At 34.9% G+C, this 22,431-nt stretch overlaps 1 protein-coding gene across 1 annotated transcript; it reads left to right on the top strand.

Annotated features, from left to right (window-relative positions):
- The first annotated feature begins 4,213 nt into the window (after window positions 1–4,213).
- On the top strand, window positions 4,214–22,122 carry Spaca1 (sperm acrosome associated 1). The gene is made up of 8 exons (XM_046429578.2): window positions 4,214–4,351; window positions 4,475–4,547; window positions 9,932–9,988; window positions 14,973–15,074; window positions 15,802–15,908; window positions 16,701–16,836; window positions 21,146–21,266; window positions 21,831–22,122. Exons 1-8 carry the CDS (start codon window positions 4,214–4,216, stop codon window positions 21,985–21,987), a joined length of 891 nt encoding a protein of 296 aa, XP_046285534.1. The 3' UTR covers window positions 21,988–22,122.
- The last annotated feature ends 309 nt before the right edge of the window (window positions 22,123–22,431 follow it).

The raw sequence follows: 22,431 nt of genomic DNA, 5'->3' as shown, positions 1-22,431 counted from the left end.
TGAGGGGCACACCTGTTTGGGGGAAATCAGATGAATGAAAGAAGAAAGCAGTTAAGTTGGGTTTGGAGTGGGTGTGGGTAGAGAAGTACTGGAATGGAACTTTGTACTTGTTCCTTAGTAACCAAGAAAATAAGAGTATTTATTTGGTATGCTTATTATAGACTCAAAGATAAAATAAGTAAATTAGGATCACAAAAATTTTAGGGGAAACCCAATGACCCGCATAAATACTAAATTTTGTTTTACATACCAATCTCACTCAGCACATGTAGCTGAGTGAGGCTGGGCATTTATAACCTGCATAACCACAGGTAGGGTACCTTATTTAAAAGTAAAAAATATGGTTTATATCACCCTGTGAATAGAGGAATTTGAGAATGCTATGTGCCTTCTATCAAAACTCATGCACAACATGCTATTTATTGCTGTTACAAAATGCTGACCATATTTCTCTAGAATATTATTTAATTTTGATGGCTTTTCAACTCTTCCTATTAAAATAGAAGTTTTAATAGAGAGTTTAATATGTTCTTTCTTTAACACTTAGTAAATTCTTATAGTCCTAAGAATGCCTACAGAGAGGACAGCCTTTGTGGGTAGCTGCATTAGATGAGAAAATACAAGGGTAGGAGAGGATAGGGCTGAAATAAGAGCAAGAAGCTACTGACCATGAAATGGATGAAGAGGATATACTATGACTCTTTGAAACTACTATTCCTACATTCAAAAAACCTGGAGATTTCCTAATTTCTATCACAAAATTCTTCCATTGTATAACAATGGTTTAAACTGACAGAGAATGGATAGAGAAGAACCACCTGGGATAAGAGTGCCAAGGGGTAGGGGGAGAAATATGAGTGGGGGGGAGGAGGAGGAGGAGGAGAAGTATAGACAGGAGAAATCCTGCTCCTGAGATCTTGTGTTCCAGGAAGAAAAAAATATTTTTCTCTAAAATGTGGATGTATCACAGAAATAGTGTGAGAGCCTTCTCAATGGTGGATGACTTTGGGGAATGATTTGGACTAGGTTAAGCATATTAAAGCCTAAATAAGTTTTCTCTCCTGGGCAGCTATTTTCATAAACACTGATATAAAGTTTCTAATATTACAATAGGACTTAGAACATTCTATTAACTGGATGTACACATATTATTTTTATGTGTATAGAATGTGTCAATGGTTTCATTTTCTGATTGTATGTGTGCTGTCTGCTGGATATTACCACTTGACTTCTGTTGACACCTGTAACTTAACCCCATTAACCAAAATATTTACCAACTTTTGCAATTCCCTTCATTTGCTCTTCTCCTCCATCTCACTAAGACAGCCACTTTATCAATCCTTCCTTTGTAATTTCTCTCATATTTGTTTCCTTTTAAAATTTTTATGGTGATCCTATAATCAGGCCTTGATTGTCTTGTGTGCATATTATAAAAACTTCAAACTGTTCTTCCTTTTCAGAGCATGGAGTCCTCCTGTGTGGGTAGAGTGGGGACAGGGGAAAGGGATGACTTTCCTGCCCCTAGGCATATTAAGTGAGTGCCAGCAAGGCAGTTTAGGATGGAGGGGGTGGGATGGGTGGAGTGGCTCTCCTCTCTGCCTCTTAGAAACTAGAACAGTGCAGAGATACTTAGTGACCCAAGGGAAAGGAGGACTGAAGCTGTAATTCCTGTTCCTTGGTATCCCCAGGTCAGAGCAGGGTCTTGGATACCTTGGCTAAAAATTTACTTTTCACTTACTGTGGCTTCACCTAGACAATGTATAAATTTCTTGAGGACAGATACTAAGTTTTTCCTTATACAAATTACTATAAAAAGGCACATTGTTTTGTTGATATTGTAGATATAATCCTATTTCATTATTTCAGAGTCATATATTTCAGTTCCCCTTTAAGATCCATTTGGATGCCCTTTGGAGCTGCTTATATATTAGGTCATTAAGTTTTCTTGAATTCAATTGTATTATTTAGGGTTTATGGAACTTCCTCTACTCAAAAGGGTACTATATAGGAATAGAGGCCCTAAAAACGCTCAATAATTTGCCCTTGACAGTAGTTCAGAACTTCCTTTTAAAGTTCTGTTTGAAAGCATGATTTTTTTTACTTATTCTCAGCATTCAAAAAATTATTTTTTTATTCTTGCCAAGAATCAAAAATTTCTCATTTTAATGTCCCTCATGATCTTGTCAGATGCCACAGTACTTTAGGGTTTTTGAATTCATATAAAATATTCCCAGAGACTTCCTACCAATACCAACTCAAATTTTAATGCTGATCACTTTTTTTGCAGTTCTTGTCTTTTCAATACTAGAAGCCTTTGTGAGAGAAAAATGCAAAAAAAAAAGTCTACTTTTGCTTCACATAATCTACTTTTGTTACAAATAAATGGTCCTGAAGAATTTGAGTTATCAGCTTACCAGTTACTCTGCTGAGACTGGATACACAAATACTCCAAAGGCCAGAGTTTATGCCTCAAGTTCAGCTTATAGTGTGACTGCCCATCCTGGATGTCATAGGAATTTAAACACTGAGCCTTAAAGGATGACACCCTCTATGTCTTTTTAAAAACAATCATAAAATCACAGACTACCACATTAAAATCAAATTTGCAGTAACAAAATTTTTAAAAAGTTAATCTTAACTTGCTTTTTTAGTTCCTGAACTCTTGACTCCCAACCACTCCACTAAATACATATTCATTGTCAACTTTGCATTGTAAGAATCACTATGCACTGAATGAGCAGTCAGGCGATCTGGTTATGAGATCCAGCTTTGCAAATAATTTGCTGAACAATCTTGGGTCTGTCATTTACTCTCTCCAGTTCTCTATCTCATTTAATAATAAGAGGTTTGAAGCATTTAGATGATATCTAAGCTTGTTTGACTCAATGCTATGATTCTATTCCTAAAGAAGAAATCTGAATTAATTAGACCATTGAAATTCACACTTTCAATAGAGGGAACTTAACTAAATTTCATTTCTTTCTATAACATAATTGGACATATTGATACTGAATAAGGCAGTGGGGAGTTACACCTACGCTTTAAGATTTTCTACTGATTCAAATGGAAATGCTAAGGTATTAAGGTATTCTTTCTTCTAGCCTGATTCAACCTTAGTAAAAGACATAATTCCTTTTTGGTTAAAAAGAAGAGAGTCTTGGTTTAAACCAACATACAAATTAGTGGAACATATGTCAGAGCGTAGCCTCACAAGGCTCCATCCTTGGCCTGTTGAACTTTTAACATTTTTGACAGTGATCTGAAGGAGACATATTTTCCAAATCAAACTTAGGAAGCATATTTAACAACAGAATTAAGAATCAGGAGGATTTGAAAGAATCTCTCACTGAATTTTTCTTTTTTAAAAAAAGCCAATCAAACAAATAAAAACCAACCAATCAACCAAACCAAACCAACAACCCACAAAATCCAAACCAAGAAGATGGAAGTTACCAGGAATGAAGGTTAAGTCCTGTGCCTCACACTTGGTACCCCAAACTTATCAGCTACTCCCCACCAATAAAACGAATGGGGACAAAATTGCTTGAAAACTTGCATGAGCACCTCCTCACCCCGCAATCCCAGTATCGCTCAATGACGTTCTACATGGAGCTGATGATGCTGCACACAATCTTAAAAGGTGAATACGTGATTGCATTGCAGTCACAATAGTGCACAAATCGAAGAAACAAAATGCTCACTTATATTTTCTACAAAGCGAACCTCACCTGCAGTTATGGATCTAGTTAAGGGCAACATACTTAATAAGGCTGTGGCGAATCCTTCTTGTCACGTCGTCCCTAGTTGGATATTTTGGACAGGTAATTTTGCAGCCACATCACATGAATAGTGCTTGAGGGTCTAAGGAGTCCAGTTTGGAGAGAGTAAACATAGGAAGCACTCAAAGGGAATGTCTTAGAAGCAAGCAAGCAAGCTGCGCGAAGAGGCTGGCAGCAAGGGCCCTCAGCACCCCGCATCCCCGCACCCCGGTGCGCGGGTGACCAGCTGCACCGCATGGCTCTGCGCGGTTCCAGGCGTCTGCCCCGGCGCGGCCCCACCGGGATGGCGGTGACGAGCCGTGACGACTCAATGGTTGCCTGGGCGCGACGCAGGGGTTCCTAGTCGAGTGCGGCGTGGCAGGTCTCTTCGAAGCGCCTCTCCTTTGGAGCCGGGGCTGTGAGAGTGCATTGGGCGGCCGTCGGGGCAGAGAACCATGAGCCCCGGGGGCGCGGGCTGCTCCGCAGGGCTGCTACTGACCGTGGGCTGGCTGCTCCTGGCGGGCTTCCAGTCCTCGGGTGGGACCAATGTCACCGCCATCCAGGAACCCCCCTTGGTCCACGAGGCCCACGAGGTCCACGAGATCCACGAGGTCCACGAGGCCCACGATCCCCACGAGGGCCCCGAGGCCTATGAGCCCCACGAGGCCCACGAGGGCGAAAGGGAAGGCGATAGCGAGAGCGACAGCGACAGCGAGGAGGACACCGGTGACAACAACGAAAGCGAAGGGGACAACAACGAGGGCCCTCTGCCTGATAACGAGGAAGCTGGTGAGAGCAGGAGGCTCCTTGACAGGCGCCCAGAGGCACCTGTTGAGGGCAAAAAGCTGACTCTTTATTTGCCCAATAATAATGAGAATCACCTTTGTTACCATTTGTAGAGCTTTCTTGCATATATCAGCCCTGCGTTTATCCATTTTGTGCATCTTATAGCTTTGAAGAAGGATGTGCTGATTGTCCAAGCAAGATAACCAAATAAGCATATGTAGAAGCTACCTAAGAAATAGTTTTAAATATTGCTTTGGAGAAAGAAAAACTTTTTTTAAAGGGGTGAAGGTAGCTTCCTACCAAGGGGAAATCTTGGTTTTGACTCTTGTTGCAATAATTTCCCCTCCCCATTGTAGTTTTTGTTGTTGTTTTTAAAGTTCGAAATTGCTGGTAGCCCTCTTTCTTTCCACATTTCCCCTTAGGGTGGGAACTCAATGGAATTTATAATTCCCTTTACTGTGACACATCTAGATAGCCCACAAAACTGCCCATGTATAGGCCATGTCACCTTTGTGCAGCCCCTTACCACTGGGCACTTTCACACTGTTGTATTTTGTTTTATTTGTATGTTTAGCTTCAACAAAGGAATGGTGGCAGTAGAAAACATTTATCAGGGGATTCAACTAATGGCATTGTTAGATGATAACATATTAACCAAGGGAGAATGAGCCTGTGCTTGGTACATAAATTTGCCTTATACTGTTGGCTCATTAAGCAATAAAACTTGACAAGCTGCTGTACATGTTATATTGATCAGTAACTCACATGCTGGTGGGTAAAAGGTCAGTTGCAGGTTTGCAGTCTTCAAGAGGATGATTCCCTTTCCCCATAAATGACCCAGCTGATGCTAAATTCTTTTAGTATTCTTAGCATTCTTTTGTCTCCTCAATCTATATGTACGGAGTGGGTGCTGTGTCTATCAGCCTTTGTTTTATTTCCCAATGATAGATAGTGACCCTCAGCATGGAAAGAAATTGACTATCTGAGTTTAATAGTAGGATCCAGGCTTGAACCGCCTTGATTACATTATAGAGAGTTTGAAAAGGTCCTTGACTTTGGAAATGTGAAAAAGAAAGATGAGAAGGGCAGCATATGTTCTAAAGCAGTGTAGCTATTGCTTCAGTCTATTTTTCAAAGAAATTGAGTGAATGACTTTAGTGTTAAACTAATGAAGGGATACGTCTAGCTGTAAAATGGTAAATATTATTAAGTTAAACCCAGGTGATGAAGTTACAATGCCTTACATTCAAACTCAAGTGTAGATAAGTTACTTATTCTCTCAGTGTCTAAGTTTCCTCATCTGTGGACTTGAGAGACGTATAATTTCATGCATGGGTGTTTTATCTGGGTAGATTGAGAAGCTAGAACTATAAACAACCAGAAAATTTTCAGGACTCTTGTTAAAATTTGCACAGCTCTTCTAATTCTGGAGGACCAGTAAAACCAGGCATCACCATTACTATCCAGTGAACTATTATATTTTTCACTTTTAAATAATTTTACAAATAATTTCCAAAAGTAAGAATAAAGGGTTAGTGAAAACAACTTTGTTAGAAATTTTAATAAAAATATAAACACACCAAAACCCAAATTTTTATTCCTTGTGTCTTAGTTTTGAAGGTATTCACAACCTAACTTGAAAGAAGTTTGAATAAAACTAAATGCTCAAACTGTTAAGCATGAACCTGTAATATATCCATCATATAAATACTGATTCCAGATTTCAAGTACATGTCTCATAAAGTCTGGATTATCATTACTCTGGTTCTTTTTGCACTTATATTGTCAAAGCACAATACTTTTGAAAACTTTGAAGGCACGTGTTTTGTTAAAGAGATGAATGCCATCTTTTTGCTGCATAATTGCCGAACACTTTAATTTTCAGTTTATAAACAGCAATTGAAATGATTAATTCAATGAGTTTTTTATTTTCTATTTTTAAACTAGCAAAATTTTATTTAACAAAACTAATTTAGTATAACAAATGATCATTGTCTTTTTATTGGTTTTATTTTTTAAATACATGACATCGGAATGCATCACAATTCTTATTACATACTAGAACAAGTTTTGATATCTCTGTATATAAAGTATGTTCACACCAACTCATGTCTACATAGATGTACTTTAGATAATGATGTCCATCACATTCCTCCATCATTGCTAACCCCCTGCCCCCTCCCTTCCCCTTCCACCCCTCTGCCCTACCTAGAGTTCATCAATTCCTCCCATGCTCCCTCTCCCTTCAATGAGTTTTATTCATTTCTAACCCATCTATTTCCTTCCAGTCACCTTTATTTATACGTGTCATCATAGTTTGTCCATTTTCAAATCTTGTCAAGTAAATCTTTGTGCATAAACATCATGCAAAAAAAAAAAAGAATACTGTCCACATCCTTTTAGAAAACAGTATGGTCTTGTTGTCACAAAATATTTCAAGATCAAATTCTTCCTATCAAAAATATAACTGGATGAGAACACCATATTTTCTTTCATTCTTAGAAATACAATGCTCACTCCTTGTTTAAAAAAAAAATTATCCAGGATAGTCACCTAAGATACTATCATCTCTCACTGAGATTCTGTTTATACAATCAATTTCACCATTACCATTTTCATCTAAAGTTCTGCTGTCTGTGTTCATCTTCTGACTCATTCAATAATTTAGAAATGTTTTTCTCCATCAATTTTCTTCTCTACCATTATGGGCAAAAAAATGAAAAATTCTAAAGTCTGTATTTTATTTAATGAAAACCAGAAATAGCCTACATGAAAAGTGTCTTTAGACTTGTTTCATATATTCCTGGGGTAACGTGATGCTTTGGGCAAAGCAATAAGAAAACTGATGCAATAGCTATGATTTACTTCATAAATACATCATCATTTTAGGCAATGCCAATCCTTCTTCAATTTTATTATTTTAGTCTTTTTAAAAAATAGTTGTGAATAATTAATGAGTGATGATAAAATAACATCATTACAGATGATAAAATAATAAAATGTTTCAAAATAAAGGAAAATTATGAAGATATTAGGTTTGTATCCTTATGCCTTTTATCCTTTTATATATCTTTAAAATTATATTTATACCATGTGTGTGTGTATCATTAGATTTCAAAGGGTCCAAAAAGCTGGGCACAGTGGCACATGCCTATAATCTCAGCACTTGGGAGGCTGAGGCAGGAGGATCACAAATTCAAAGTCATCCTCAGCAACTTGGTGAAGCCCTAAGCAAATTAGCAAAACTCTTGTCTCAAAATTAAAAATAAAAAAGGGATAGGGATGTGGGTCAATGGTTAGTGGAGAAGCCTCACTACATTCTTGCCTCTTATTGAACTAACTGTTGGATTCTATTCATTTTTTTTACCTTTTTTTTCTATCAAATTAAGACAATCCATACAATATTTCTGATAGTTAACTTTTGAGCTCTAGGCATAGGACTTTTTATTCTCCTAAGATTTCCTTTTTTTGGCATTTGCCCATTCTTCACCCTTTCATTTTTAGATACAGATTTACCTTTGAACACATTTGCTATCCTTCATAGCTTTGCAGAATTCTGGATTCAGTCAGCATGATATCAGGGTTCTTTTTTTTCAGGTCATTAATAAAAATGTTGAACAGGACAGAGCCCCATGACACATCACTTCTACCACATTCCAGCCAACTGACGAATTAGCATCTGTGCATCATCCTGTTTGGCCAATTATACATCAAACTTTGCTGACATTCAGATCATATTTTCCCTTTTTACTCATTGGTGTATAATGGGAAATTTTTACAAATGTCACACTGAAGTCCAGATACATATAGTTACAAAAAACAAACAAACAAAAAAAAAACATTGAAGTGACCTAATGGACATTTAATACATCAAAGAACATTAAAGCTAAAAAGGACTTTAGAGTCTTCTGATTCAATCTCATTTTTTTTCCTATAAAGAAGCTCAAGTTAGAAGACATTGAATAATTTCTCAAAGCAGTATAGGTAGTAAATAGTAGAGCTAATTGAGTAATGGATTGTAAAAAGAAGCTGTGAGTAGTCTAGTACTCATTCTCTTACCTATGTTTTTTATGCTCAGGCTTTAGCTTTAAACTTATTTCTTATTATGTGCCAGTTGAAAGTATTTAAGCATTTCAAGCATAAAAAGTCAGTTCAAAATTAATAAGTTATGATAGTCTAAATCATTTATTTAACAAGGTCAATAACTGATTTACTTATATGTATTGAGTACCTACTGTGCATTCAAAGTAACTACATTTGATGCTTGTGAGTACAGAATGAAAAGCTTATGGAACTATTGAGGTTTTACAATAATTCAAAATAGGAAAAATATCAATACCATGTGATATTAATAACTACAAAACAAGCTTAATTTGCATAATTATGACAACTTTGGCATGTTTATAGTTTTAAACAATTTATAGAATTATTTTGTATGCATTATCTTATTTAATTCCTACAATATCAAATCAGATAGGGTTTCCTTTCCAAATGTAACAAAGGTTAACTAGGTATGACAGAATTTAATTAATTTGCCCAAACTCAAAGAGCTTGTTAGTGTTAGAAGTAGCTTTTTGGACTTGAAATTCAATGTACTTTTCTATGTGATTTGTTGCCCCGAGATACATTGCCTTTTATAATTTTTTTTCTTATACCTCATTTGTTTTTTTATAGAAAGATTTCAGTCCTAATCTGAGCTATGAAGAATTGGTTATATAAGATATTTAGTGGAATTCATGCCAACTTCTTCAAATGATTAGAAAAAGAGAACGTGATTTAGAATCAAGAATTTTTAGCTTCTCAAAGTTGTATACTCTGTGATTATCCTGCTAAATAAAGCACTGAAATATGTTCTTAGAACTATTGAAATTTTCCATTTTAATCTGGAAAGTGAGTAAAACCAATCCATCACTTATACCTTTAATGAACAATTGGCATAAGACTTCTTTTTGGATGAAAATTATGCACTGTTTTTTGTGAGTTTTTGAAAAAAATTTTATTTCTTTTAATTAGAAAAAATTGTTCTCATTTCTTAAAATTCTAAGGCCTTTTGTATTTTTTGTGATTTTCAATAGACTTTTAACTCACCATGTATTAACTGATAAAAAAAAAAAAACCTTAAGTTATATACAAGTTTTAAATATAAACCTTCTTTGCAGGTTATTCCCTAGTTTCATGAACTTCCTTAAAAGTTAAGGCTTCTTTTGATTTAGATAATAGTAAATGCATGAGAAATGGCTTTGCTTCTCTGGTTTAATAGAAATTTTTTTTAAAATTACCTGCTGCCCATATGTTAAGTATTTGTATCCCCCATCCCAAGTCAGAGGTTTTTCACTTAGAAAAGTCTTCATATGATTAAATACTGTATCTTTATACTTTATATTTAGGTCCGAATAAAACAATAGTCAAAGAAGTTGAATTTGGAATGTGCACAGTAACGTGTGGTAAGTAGAAAAGAGCAGGCGAATAATCTAATTTTGGGGGGAGGGAAGGTAAAAACAGATAATGTGGTAATTGTTTACTTGTAATTTGTGTACTTTCATTCATCTCTCATTGCTTTCTATGTCTAACAACTATAATTTACACACAACACTCAGCTGATTTGCTTCAAAACGCAAGATATTTCCAGTTTGCAACCCCCAAGTTTTATTTTAAGCTAACTCCCTATTATTTTTTTGGCACATAAACTGTCTTCACCAAAGTGAAATCTTCTCCATTTCACAGATGTTCATAAGATGAGAGATTTTCCAATGCATCTCACAGATGTCTTCCCACATAATGTGCTGGCAAATCTATCAAGAAATATGCTTATTTGTAATCATCTATTCCAATTTCTCCAATTTATACGTCATGTTTTTTTGGGGAAAAAAGTATTGGCTTTGTGGGAAAGATGATGTTAAAAGAATAAGACTTACGTTGATCATTCTATGGACGGAAATTGGACACAAAATCTCTTAACACGGGGGTAGGATTAAGGCTTACATGCAATTATAGGTCAATGTTTCTCAAACATCTATTCCAAGTGCCTAAAAGGCTTATTAAAACAGTTTGTGGGGCCTACTCAATAGTTTCCAACTCCCTAGACCTGTGGATGGGCCTAAGAATTTGCATTTCAGCTGACAATGAAGCTCAGCCTGATGGTTAAAGGTCCATCTTTTAATTTTTTCTAGGTATTTTCATTCACACATTATAATTATACATAATAGTGGGATTTGTTGTTTAATGTTTATACATATATACAATAAAACAATATAATTTGATTAACTCATTATCTAGTTCTTTTCCATTTCCTCCTGGTCCCCTTCTATTTTCGTGAGATCCCCACCCCGACCTTTATTTATTTATTTTTCTTCCTAGTTTCTTCAAATGAGAGAAAAAATAAGAACCCTTGACTTTCTGAATTTGCCTTATTTTACTTAACACAATGCCCTCAGTTTCATCCATTTTCCCGCAAATGACATAATTTCACTCTTTATGGCTGAATAGAGGACTACCCTTTGATAACCCCTGCCATAAATGAGGGCACTGAGAAACATTAGATAATTAACAATGAAATTAAGTTCATCTTAAATGGTCTGCTGTAGACAAAGCGACAGTGACAGTGACCAGAAGAAAGGGAGAACAATAACTAGAGGATAAGAAGACAGAAAAATTCATGCAGATCTTGATCAAGATGTTTTGGGAGCAAACTTTTGGTCAAAAATTATACCTGAATTGTGTTTATTTGAGGTAGCTTTTTAAAAAAATTATGATAAAATACATCCAAAATAAAATTTACTACTTTAACCATTTATATATATAAAATCTAGTGGCCTTAAGCATATTCATATTATTGTACAACCATCACCACTATCCATTTTGAACTTTGTCAACACCATGAACTAAAATCTCACACCCATTTAAACTAACTTTCCACTTCTTCCAGTTTCTGGCAACTACTCTTCTTTCAATCTCTTAAAGTAGTTTTAAACCTGGTTTTTACTTTATATAAGTAAGAGTCAAAATTAGGGGAATCTATGTAATAAACATATGATTACTCATTTGTAGCTTATATCTTTCTCTTGCTACTTGCTTGAAATTTTTTGCAGGTAAAAAAATTATTTTTCATGACACCTCCAATAATTAATTTTTTTTATTTGTTAAAGGCATGCTTTAAAAATTGTATATTTATTCTCTCAAAATTGATTTTTTTAAATCAAGTTTTTTTTTTTTGGTTACTATGTATCAGGCATTGTTATAGGGGCTATGGATAAAATAGTGAAAAACAAAACAAAACAAAACTTTTTACCTTCAAAGAATGTATATTTTAGTAGGACAAGACAAATAATATGTTAGTGATAAACTAGGTGGTTATAAGTTCTAAAGAAAAAAATAAACCAAAAATGTAATATTTCAGATCTAAAATGTTAAAAGTATTGTCAGTTTATATTAACTACATAGAAAAGAAAAAGGTTTTAGTGAAAATTATATTTAACTCCTAAAAAATATTTTAACACTTAGACACTTTTTTCCAATATTTTGGCAGATATTTAGGTGTTACTTGGAAAATTGCATACCTGCCACATATCTCAGTGAGCTGTGTTTAAATAAGTATATAAAATACCTGCTTGGAAAATATTTGTGCATTTCAGAATAAGACTGTGCCTCAAAAGAAGCACCTATCATAAATTCAAGTGGAGCCATACGAAAGCCATTCTCAGCCATCTCTTTTAATTAATTTGTTTATTTATTTTGCCATCACTAGGGATTGAACCTAAAGTTTCATACATGCTGGACAAGTGTTCTGCTACTAAGCTACATCCCCAGCCTTATTTATTTATTTTTTTTAAAAGACAGAGTCTCACTAAATTGCTGAAGCTGGCCTTGAATTGATGATCCTCTTGCCTCAGCCTCCCAAGATTCTGGGATTACAGGCATGCACCACAGTGCCTGATTCAGCTCCCTCCTAATCAAAAGACACTTTCACCTTCCATCCTCCTGTCCCATAGGAAGTCCTCTCTCGTTACTCAGACTGTGGTCCATAAAATGGCTACATTAGCATCACCAAGGAGCTTGTTAAAAATGCATAATCTTAGACATACTCAAGACAGACTGAATCAAAATTTGCATTTTAGTAAGAACACCATGTGATTTGCATGTACTCTTAAATTTGAGAAGCACTATTGTAAGCCACTGTTCTAATCTTCAACTTTTCTATCCCTTGAGAATGGGTTTTATGATTAATACCTTGTAGAGGCTGAAAGAGGTAATCTGGTAGACAAGGAAATCAAGGAATCTTGCTTAGCTTGTGACCTTGCAGTCTTAACACCAAATGTATTCAGCAGTGTTGCTGATCCAGAATTTATCATCTCCCTCAATTATTGCAATTAAAGCCTGACTCAGAATTCTAGGATTGGTTAGTAAAAGATTTGGTTTCTTGTAACAAAAATTATCTTGCTGGAAATGGAGATTTGGTTATTAATAAGTTATCTTGTCTATATTTAACACAGAGACTATCAATCTAAATATTAAAAAGTATCATTTATGGTAAAATATGATTTTGGATTTTTCTCCAGAAGTTCCATGCCCCCACTCTGAAAAGGTTCACAGTCAAATAAGTTTGCAAAATTCTGTGTACTACTGTGTTTCATCAAACCTAATTTTATTTTCTGTAAGAAGCACATTTTATGTATTCTAAAAAGAAAAAATGCTGTCATACCACAGTTATATTAATGTATTCTGATTTCAAAGATGTTAACATGTAAAATCTTTGCATCTTAGATTAACAAGAATTTATACATAATAGCATACTAATTTATTAGCATATTAAAAGTTTCTAAAAACTTCTGTAGTAAAGACATCACATGAAGAGAGAGAGTGTACAGAATGGGAGGAAATCTTTGTCAGCTGTTCCTCTGACTGGGGATTGCTATCCAAAACATATGCACAACTAAAACCACCTAACACCCAACAAACAAACAACAAATATCCTTGGCTGGGACTGTAGCTCAGTGGCAGAACGCTTGCCTCTGGGTTTGATCCTCAGCACCACATAAAAATAAACAAAATAAGGCTGTGCTATCCATCTACAACTACAAAAAAAATTAAGAAAAAAGAACAAATATCCCAATCAATAAACCAGCAAAAGAACTACACAGACATTTCTCAAAAGATGCACAAAGAGCCAATAAATATATGATAAAATGTTCAACGTCTCTAGCAATCAGGGCAATACAAATCAAAACTACATTGAGAATTCATCTCAAACCAGTCAAAATGCCAGTTATCAAGAACACAAAAAATAATAAATGATGGCAAAGACGTGGGGAAAAAGTACATTGTATATTGTTGGTAGAACTATAGATGAATACAACCGTTCTGGAAAGCAATATGGAGATTTCTCAAAAAACTAGGAATGGAACCACCATATGACTCAGCTATCCCACTTCTTGGTGTTTACTGAAAAGAATTAAAATCAGCATACTGTAGTGATATAGCCACCTTGATGTTTATAGCAGCACAATTCACAATAGCCAACTTATGGAATCAACCCAGGTATCCATCAGCAGATGAATGGTAAAGAAAATGTAGTATCTGTACACAATGAAGTCTTACTCAGCTATGAAGAAGAATGAAATTATGGCATTTTCTGGTAAATGGATGGAAATGAAGAACATTGTGTTTAGCCATTCTCACAAAATCAAGATTTAAATATTTCTCTCATAGATAGAAGCTAGAACAAAACAAGGGAAAGAAGGAGGGGGAAACTGGATATTATAAAAATATAGACAAAGTCCATGGAGTAGAAGAAGATCAAAAGGGAGGGAGGAGGGACAATAAAAAAGGGAGGAAATGTGGAATGAATTTAACAAAATCACGTTAGATGCATATATAAACACAGCACATGGAATTTCACCTTTACATATAAGTAGAAAGAACCCATCAAAAATAAATAAGTAAATGAGACAAAGGAAGATCAGTAAAGAAGAGAAAGGAGGAGTATATGGAGAGAAAGGAGGGGAGGGAAAATCTGGGGAATGGGAACTGAAATCAAATTCCATATATGTACGGTTTTGTCAGAATGAACCCAACTACTATGTATGATTATAAATGTGCCAATAAGATAGAAAAAGAAAAAAGAGGTCCTTTTCATTTTATTTAATGTACCATTTTCAAATGCGTAGATGATTGTAGAATGACCAGTGTTTTATGTAATTAATTTGAGAAAATACTGTTTTATGAAATTATTACGAACAAGGAGCTGCAGAAAATTCTAAATGTTATCACTGCGAATTTAGGAGTTAACTTTCTGAAATTAAGAGAAAAGTCTAAACAATTAATAAATTTTAAAAAGGAAGCAAGAAAAGATAAGCCAGACCTGGGTGAGAAAGTAAAGACCTTCTTCAGTTCGTTTTTTTCTTAACATTTGCCCATTTCTTTCTACCTAAGGTGTTGGTGTTAGAGAAGTTATATTAACAAATGGGTGCCCTGGAGGCGAATCCAAGTGTATTGTTAGAGTAGAAGAATGCCGTGGACCAGCAGATTGTGGCTGTAAGTATTGGCGGGTGACAGAGGGGAAGAGTTCATCTCAGGGAAACACCCTTACCCTCAGATTGCCACTGAATACAAGGAGACAGCCAGTGGATGCGTTGAAAGGAAATCTACAATTTAATTTCCATTCTCTAGACACTTATAACTGTGAGTAACTTTCTGCTTTTGCTTTACATTTTTCAGTGACATCTAAAATTTAACAGATATATTTATCTGCTGTATACTGGACCCTCTCTCTATACTTGGGGTCTGTGGTTGAGTCTGTCCTCAAGTGGAACACTTTTGATGTTTTGGTCATGGCATTTTATCAGTGGGTTGGTAAATCTTAAATTGGGAACTTTGAGGTCTGTTCAGCATCCAATTATGCTATTCTGACATTTTAATATCTCTAATGAGGTTTCCTAACCAGTAAATTGGAAGCTACTAGCAGACCTCAAAGTTCAGTGTAACAGATCACTGATTGCCCTTACCTCTTCTCTAGAATTTATTCTGCATTAAAAAACTGAGAGACATTGTGTCTCCTCACTTGCTTTTTTTGGTGACTTTATTATTGTCTTCATCACTCTTCTCTTACCCCACTACATTCCAGCTCCCAATTTTAAGATTTGGTAACTTGCAATATCTAATTGATTTTTATGACTGGGAGTGACTTTTAAAAGTAATGACATATGTGAAGCAACTTATAATGCCCAATGATATTTATGTATTTGATTTTTCTTTTGTTCAGGGGGTAAACCAATTTCAGAAAGTCTTGAAAGTGTTAGATTGGCATGTGTTCATACATCTCCTGTAAATCGTTACAAATATATGTGGAAACTTCTAAGGGCAGACCAAGTAAGTAATGAACATATGTAATCTGGTGCTTTCCTAGTGAGTGATAAAGTTTGTATCCCAGTTTAGATAACTCTCAGAAAACTCTATTTAAAAGCATTTTGCAAAAGAGGAAAATAATATTGGAATTCAAATTTTTTTCACTATTCAGTGAGATTTAAGACATTCTATATGTCTTAAAGTCAACTAGAAATAGAACTTTTAAACATCCATATAATATGAACTATTTTTATTTTGTAAGTAAGGTTTTTATTTATTTTTAAAGGAGTTGTATATTAATGGCAGTAGCTAATACTAGGTAAAGAATTTTGCCAGGCACTGGGGATTCAACCCAGAGTAGCTTAACCCCTGAGCCACATCCCCAGCCCTTTGTATTTTTTATTTTGATACAGGGTTTCACTAAGTTGCTCAGGGTCTTGCCATGTCACTGAGGCTGGCTTCCAACTTGTTATTCTCCTGCCTCAGCCCCTTTAGTAGCTGGAACTACAAACATGCACCAACGCGCTCTTCTTAAGCATATAACAACCCTACGGTTGCTATACCATTGTATATATAAGTAACTGATGTGTAGAGAATAACTTGTCTACAGTCATACAGATAGGAAGTGGTAGCATTGAGATTTGAAGTCTGGATTTTCTGACTCCAAAATCCATGTGCACAATTAATTAGCATACTAGGCTCCAAGAGTCAGTGACTCTTCTTTTTTTGAAGGAAGTAACGGTTTTTTGACCTTAAGTGTAGGGAAGAACATTGATACTTTGTTTTTTGTTTGTTTGTTTTGTTTTGTTTTAATAGCAACCTGTTATACTTGCAAATGATTCAGCAATCCTGGATGTACAAAGAGATATCCACCCCTTGGCTTTCCAGTGTGACACCATGGATAATTCTGAAATGGTAGCATCTATTAAATTCACAGTCTATACATCTAATGGTAAGTGCACAGCAATATTTTGGTTTGCTTATATCTTACACTTCAAAAAGCATCAAAATCACCTGGAGAGCTTGTTAAGACACAAGTCTCTATCCAGCCCAACTCAGTGCTTCTGTTTGAGTAGGTCTGGACTAGAAATGGCATGCAAATTTGCCTTTCTGACAAGTTCCCAGGAGATGCTGTTGCTGCTGGTGTCCACAGTGCTGAGAAACACTGGTTTATATCATTGAAGCTTTTCTACCAGATAATAATTAACTTATTTTTCACAAAGTAGCATTAAATGTGGCTCACTTTGGGAAACTGGTCCTTTAAGACCAGGCTTTTAACTTGAAATATATATATTCTTGCATTTACTTCCATCATAAAAGTGAAAGTGGATTAATGGAATTCTCATGAATGCTTACAAAACTCTTAGCACAGAAAAATAATAAAATTAATTTTAAAAATTAAGAAACACGAAGTCAGAGCACTTTTCTTTAAAAATTATCTATTTGAAGAAAATATTTTTTGATAATGCAATAATGCATGTCTCTGTGTCACAAAAGGCAAATCTTGTCCTGAACATAATTTTACATGTTGTACATTGTTTCCCTTGTGAGATGGATCTGCATTCATGTCCTTTCAGTTTAATCTATGATGTCTTTTGTATTGTATGTTGTCTTTTGATCCAGGTAATCATTTCCTTTTATGTAGGTGCTCTTAACCATTTATAATGTTGTCATTTTTGTTAGAGGCGTGGGGGACTTGATCACAAGTTCTTTTGAGAATCCAATCAAGGCTCTGGATCTTCTTCAGAGAAAAATGTTCAATATACAAACATGGCAAAAGTTATATGTAATTTTAAGAGAGCTTATGGATTTCCTGAAGCTATTTTTGTACCCCAGGTAAATGGCTTCCGCTATTGTCTAGAGATACCAAACATAATGTAATGTGGTATCTTTATTCAAATGAGAACAGGGTAAAGTGTTTTGGGGGTGATTCTAAAAAATATAAACTATTTACTATTTAAACTTCCTTTGATGTACTATTTAGCAACTTAAAAAAGTCTTCATGGTTAAAGCTAATAACACTAAAAGGATAATTTCAATAAAGTACTAAAAAAACGACAGAAGAGAGGACCAAAGTAGCAAACTAAAAATTATCTCAGCTAGCCTTAGTTTATGATATTATGAAAGCCGCTGGACCATTCTTGGCCCTTGTCCTCACTTCCTGGGTCCTGGGAGAACTGGTTAGTAGTGAGTAGTCTAAACTACTCTCCACCTTCTCTTGGCTAATGTTGCAAGATGCTACATACTCCTCTCATGATTAGAAAGGAGAATGCATTTGCTAGGATGCAAGTTAAGGGCTGGAGAACAGAACTCAAAATGTGCCTGTCCTTTATTGAGATGAAGTTAACTTTTTAGCCTAGGGGTGGTGGGGTAGCTTTGTTGTCTTAGTGCATGCAGTAGTTGAACAACAAAATGTTCTCAGAACACGATTAGATTCTTTCAAAAATTACAATTTGGGTACACCACTGTAAAAGACCCTTTTGACTGTTTAGACATCAAACAAATGTTTGGGTTAGAAATGTCCACATAGTATTGTATTGGCTTCCATTTTATATATTACCATTTTTCACTCCCACAAGAGCTGTCTTTCATAAATAGGCCTTGTTATGGCTTGGTTTGTGTGCCCTTTCCCCAGAAAAGAGACTTTGAAGTCTTGCCTTTCCCAGTACTCAGAATGTGGCCATAATTGGAAAGACCATCATTGTAGATGTAATTAGTTAAGATGAGATCCTAGTAGAGTAGGATAGGCCTTAACCCAATGTGACTGGTCTCCTTGTAAGAAGAGGGGAATTTGAAGAGGGGAGAGAGACAAAGGCAGAGGAGTGCCGTGTGAAGACATAGGCATATGAGGAGACGGGCACGTGAAAACAGAGATTGGACGTATGCTACCACAGACCAAGGAACATGGGGGCTCCCAGAAGCTGGAAGAGGCAACACAGGATCCTCCCTTAGACCCTTCAGAGGGATCATGGTCCTACCATCACAATTCCCCCCTTATTTTTTTTTTTTTGCCTCCAGAACTATGAAACAATAAATTTCTGTTGTTTTTAAGTCACATAGTTTGTGGTACTTTGTTATGGTGTCCCGAAGACATTAACATATACATAAGCTTTGTTTATATCTAAAAAGTGAGTGTATTGAAATTTGACCTATTTTCCATTAGAAAATTTCAATAGATGTAAAAGCAGTCTAGGTAACCCTTGAGAGAAGATTACTGTTGTAATGAACTAAAATCTTTATATGCCTCATTCTCTACCTTCTCTCTCTGCTAATGTTGCAGGGTAGTACATAAATGGAAACTAATTTTTGCATTTCTCCTCAGGTTTTAGTTCTCAAGGTGTTTTTAATTTTAAGTTTTTTTTTTAAAAAAAAACCCTCACTTCTATATATCTAACATTATTTTACGATAAAAAGATTTTTAAATCTATCAAAATTGGGATACAAACATGGATGTAATTTTTCCATTATACTTGGAACTATTTAATATCACTGTATTGAGTTTATACTCTAGAATTACTAGGGAAAATGGGGAGTTATAATCCATGGTGTTTAAAGGTCAGAAAAAAAATATTCAGAAAAATAATTGAGATTTTCCATAGAGGAGACTACTTCTGATATACTGGCACTTACCAAAATAGTCAAAACAAAAAATTTTGCAAACATTACATCTCTCTGGACCTTGCTTTACTTGAACCGTATAAAATGATATTTGGGTCTGATGGTTTCTATGGTCCTTTTCAGATTTTTTTATTCAATGATTCTAGAATTTGGGGAACAGAAAGAGCCATAAGAAAGTGATTTAATTCACAAAACAAGTAATCCTTGATATAAATTGGCTTTTCACCAGTTTACAATGTAGCAGTGCTCCCACACATACTGTAAACTAGCTTTGTTTCTTTAGTAGCCTTATTTGCAGATAGAGCAGACACATATGGGAGAGAAGGCTTAATTTAAGAGTGGTGTGTGGATATTTGCATAGAAAGCAATGAGCCTCGATCTCAGTTTTATATTTTTAACATATTAAAAATTAGAGATGTATCATAATCCTAAGCATAAAACTAAACCCATAAATCTTTAAGAAGAAAACATAGAGGAAAATCTGTGTGATTCAGTAGTAGGAAAAGTTTCTTAGACATGATTCACAGAATGATCACAGTAAAAGGAAATAATGAATGTATTAAGACTTCATTAAAATTTAAAAACTTGAGCTCACTTAAAGAAAATCATTTGGAGATTGAGTAGCCAAGCTAAAATCTGGGAGAAACTCATAAGACATGGACAGCCAATACAATCAGTTTGAGAAAGTCCTTACCGTTTCTTAGAAAACTAAGTATACATCTACCCTATATGACCCAGCAATTCCATTCTTTGGTTTCCAACAGAACTGACATATATTCACAAAATGACTTCTACAAGAATGTTCATAGGACTATATAATAGGCTTTAAACTGAAGCAGTCTAAATATTCACCAGTGGCAGGATAAATAAATTGGAGGACTACTCTGTATAAAAAAGAAAAACCATCATTATATGTAACAGTGGGGGTGAATCTCTAACACTGTGCTGAGTGAAAAGAAGCGTTATACAGTGTATGTGCCCATTCATATGAAGTTATAGAAAAGACAGAACTAATCTTGGTGGAAAACAAGATCAGATGCAATACTGTTTGCTTCTGGGGCTGGGGCAGGAATTAACCCAAAGGGGCTTGAGGGAACTTTCTGGGATATAGGAGCATTCTTTGTCTCCATCAGCATTTGATTACATAAGTGTGTTTGCCTTTTCCAAATCTAAGCAATGTACATTTAAGATCTTTGTGCAATTCATTACACATAAATTTTATGTCAAAGAAAAAATATAAGCAAATGTTGAATTCTAGCTATTGATAGGCCACCTACAGAATTTGGGGGAAATTGTGCTGATGCCTGCAAATTACATGAAAATGTAAGATGAGTTAAAGGATTAATAGTGGGATGGATGGATGAATGAATGAAGGAATAGTAAAAATATTATTGAAACTATTTAGGTGGTGGTAATATAGGTGTTTGTTGGTATGTTCTTTCAGACTTTTTTGTATGTTTAAACATGCATATTTCAGACATGCCAAACAAAGTTCATTAACAATTTTCTTCCTACTAATTCTTTTTGTATTTTCTTAGAGTTGTTTTTTCAAATATAAAGTTTCCATTTAGATTTTCATTTCCTTTTTTTTTTTTTTTTTGTTTCCAGTAGAAATAATCATCAGGTGTGTGTGTTTTCTTTAGAATTGCAGATGAGAAGATCAAGCCGACCAGACACTGATGCAGTCCTAGTTTTTGTGCTGACCGTAGGAGTCATTATCTGTGTATTTGTGATCTTCGTATTGATCTTCATAATTATTAATTGGTAGGCGAATGCCCAGGATGCATTGTCACCTTTGATTGACATCCTCCTCATCTCCCCTTCCCTCATCTAGTGAAAAATCCTGGCCATGATGTCTCCAGCATGTGTCTTGAAATTGTCCAGCTCCCTCCATTCCTCCTGTGACAATGCTAGTTCAGGCTATCCCATCTCTTATGTGGATGCTTTTAAAAATGATCTTATGACTTTCTTCCTAGCCATGAGAGAGCGTTTAAATGCAATTCTTAGGAATTTATAAGGCAATTCCTTAAAAAATTATTTAATGAATATTTGTGTTGTTCAATTGTAGTTCTCACAACTTTAAAACTTGATTATTGTAATCTACTAATTCATTTATATGAAAATATATCTAATGTCTGTATGAGCATTACACCCTGGTAAGTACAAGCATTCATCTACTAGCCCAATGCAGCTGGTACATTACAAACTAAAACTGAACTGTGAATAAAAGACACATCTATATATAGAAAATGTAAATAGGAGTCTCATTTAGTTTTTGTTTTCACTTCATATTATGGTTTTTGTTTCGTTCTTGTTTTTTTCCCTTAGGGCAGCAGTGAAAGCTTTCTGGGGGGCGAAAGCCTCTACAACTGAGATACACTCAGAGATGAGTTCTATGAGATACAAAGACTCAACTTCTCTTGACCAGTCACCAGCAGAAATACATGGACACGAAGATGATGCTTTAAGTGAATGGAATGAATGATGCATGGATGACATATGACAAACCAGAGGATATTAGAGAATATCAGATTTATTATTATAAAAATAAAATATATACTGAAATACTTTAATAACGTTGCAACAAATTTACCACAGTCTGGAACTAATTCAATGTGAGGATAGGTTCTTTAATCAGTGGCACACTTATTTGTGGTACAGTTATCAAAACTTACTTTTAATTTGTTCTTAATATTTGCAATTTCAGGTAATAGCTTTGGGGATGTTTATCTAGAGGTATGTGTGTGTGTGTGTGTGTATATATATATATACATATATATATATATATATAATGCGTATATATATATATATAATGTGTATATATATATAATGCATATATATATACATATATATTTTCAATCACTTTGATCATTTTTTTAAATTATTTGCCCTTCTAACCTAAATAAGAGAATTGTAACATAAAACATGC

Source organism: Marmota monax, unplaced genomic scaffold (assembly GCF_021218885.2).
Source record: "Marmota monax isolate L192 unplaced genomic scaffold, Marmota_monax_Labrador192_F-V1.1 WCK01_AAM20220418_F8-fsc00013, whole genome shotgun sequence".
NCBI lineage: Eukaryota > Metazoa > Chordata > Mammalia > Rodentia > Sciuridae > Marmota > Marmota monax.
Note: the sequence above shows the minus strand (reverse complement) of the source record. Positions and strands in the feature narration are given on the sequence as shown.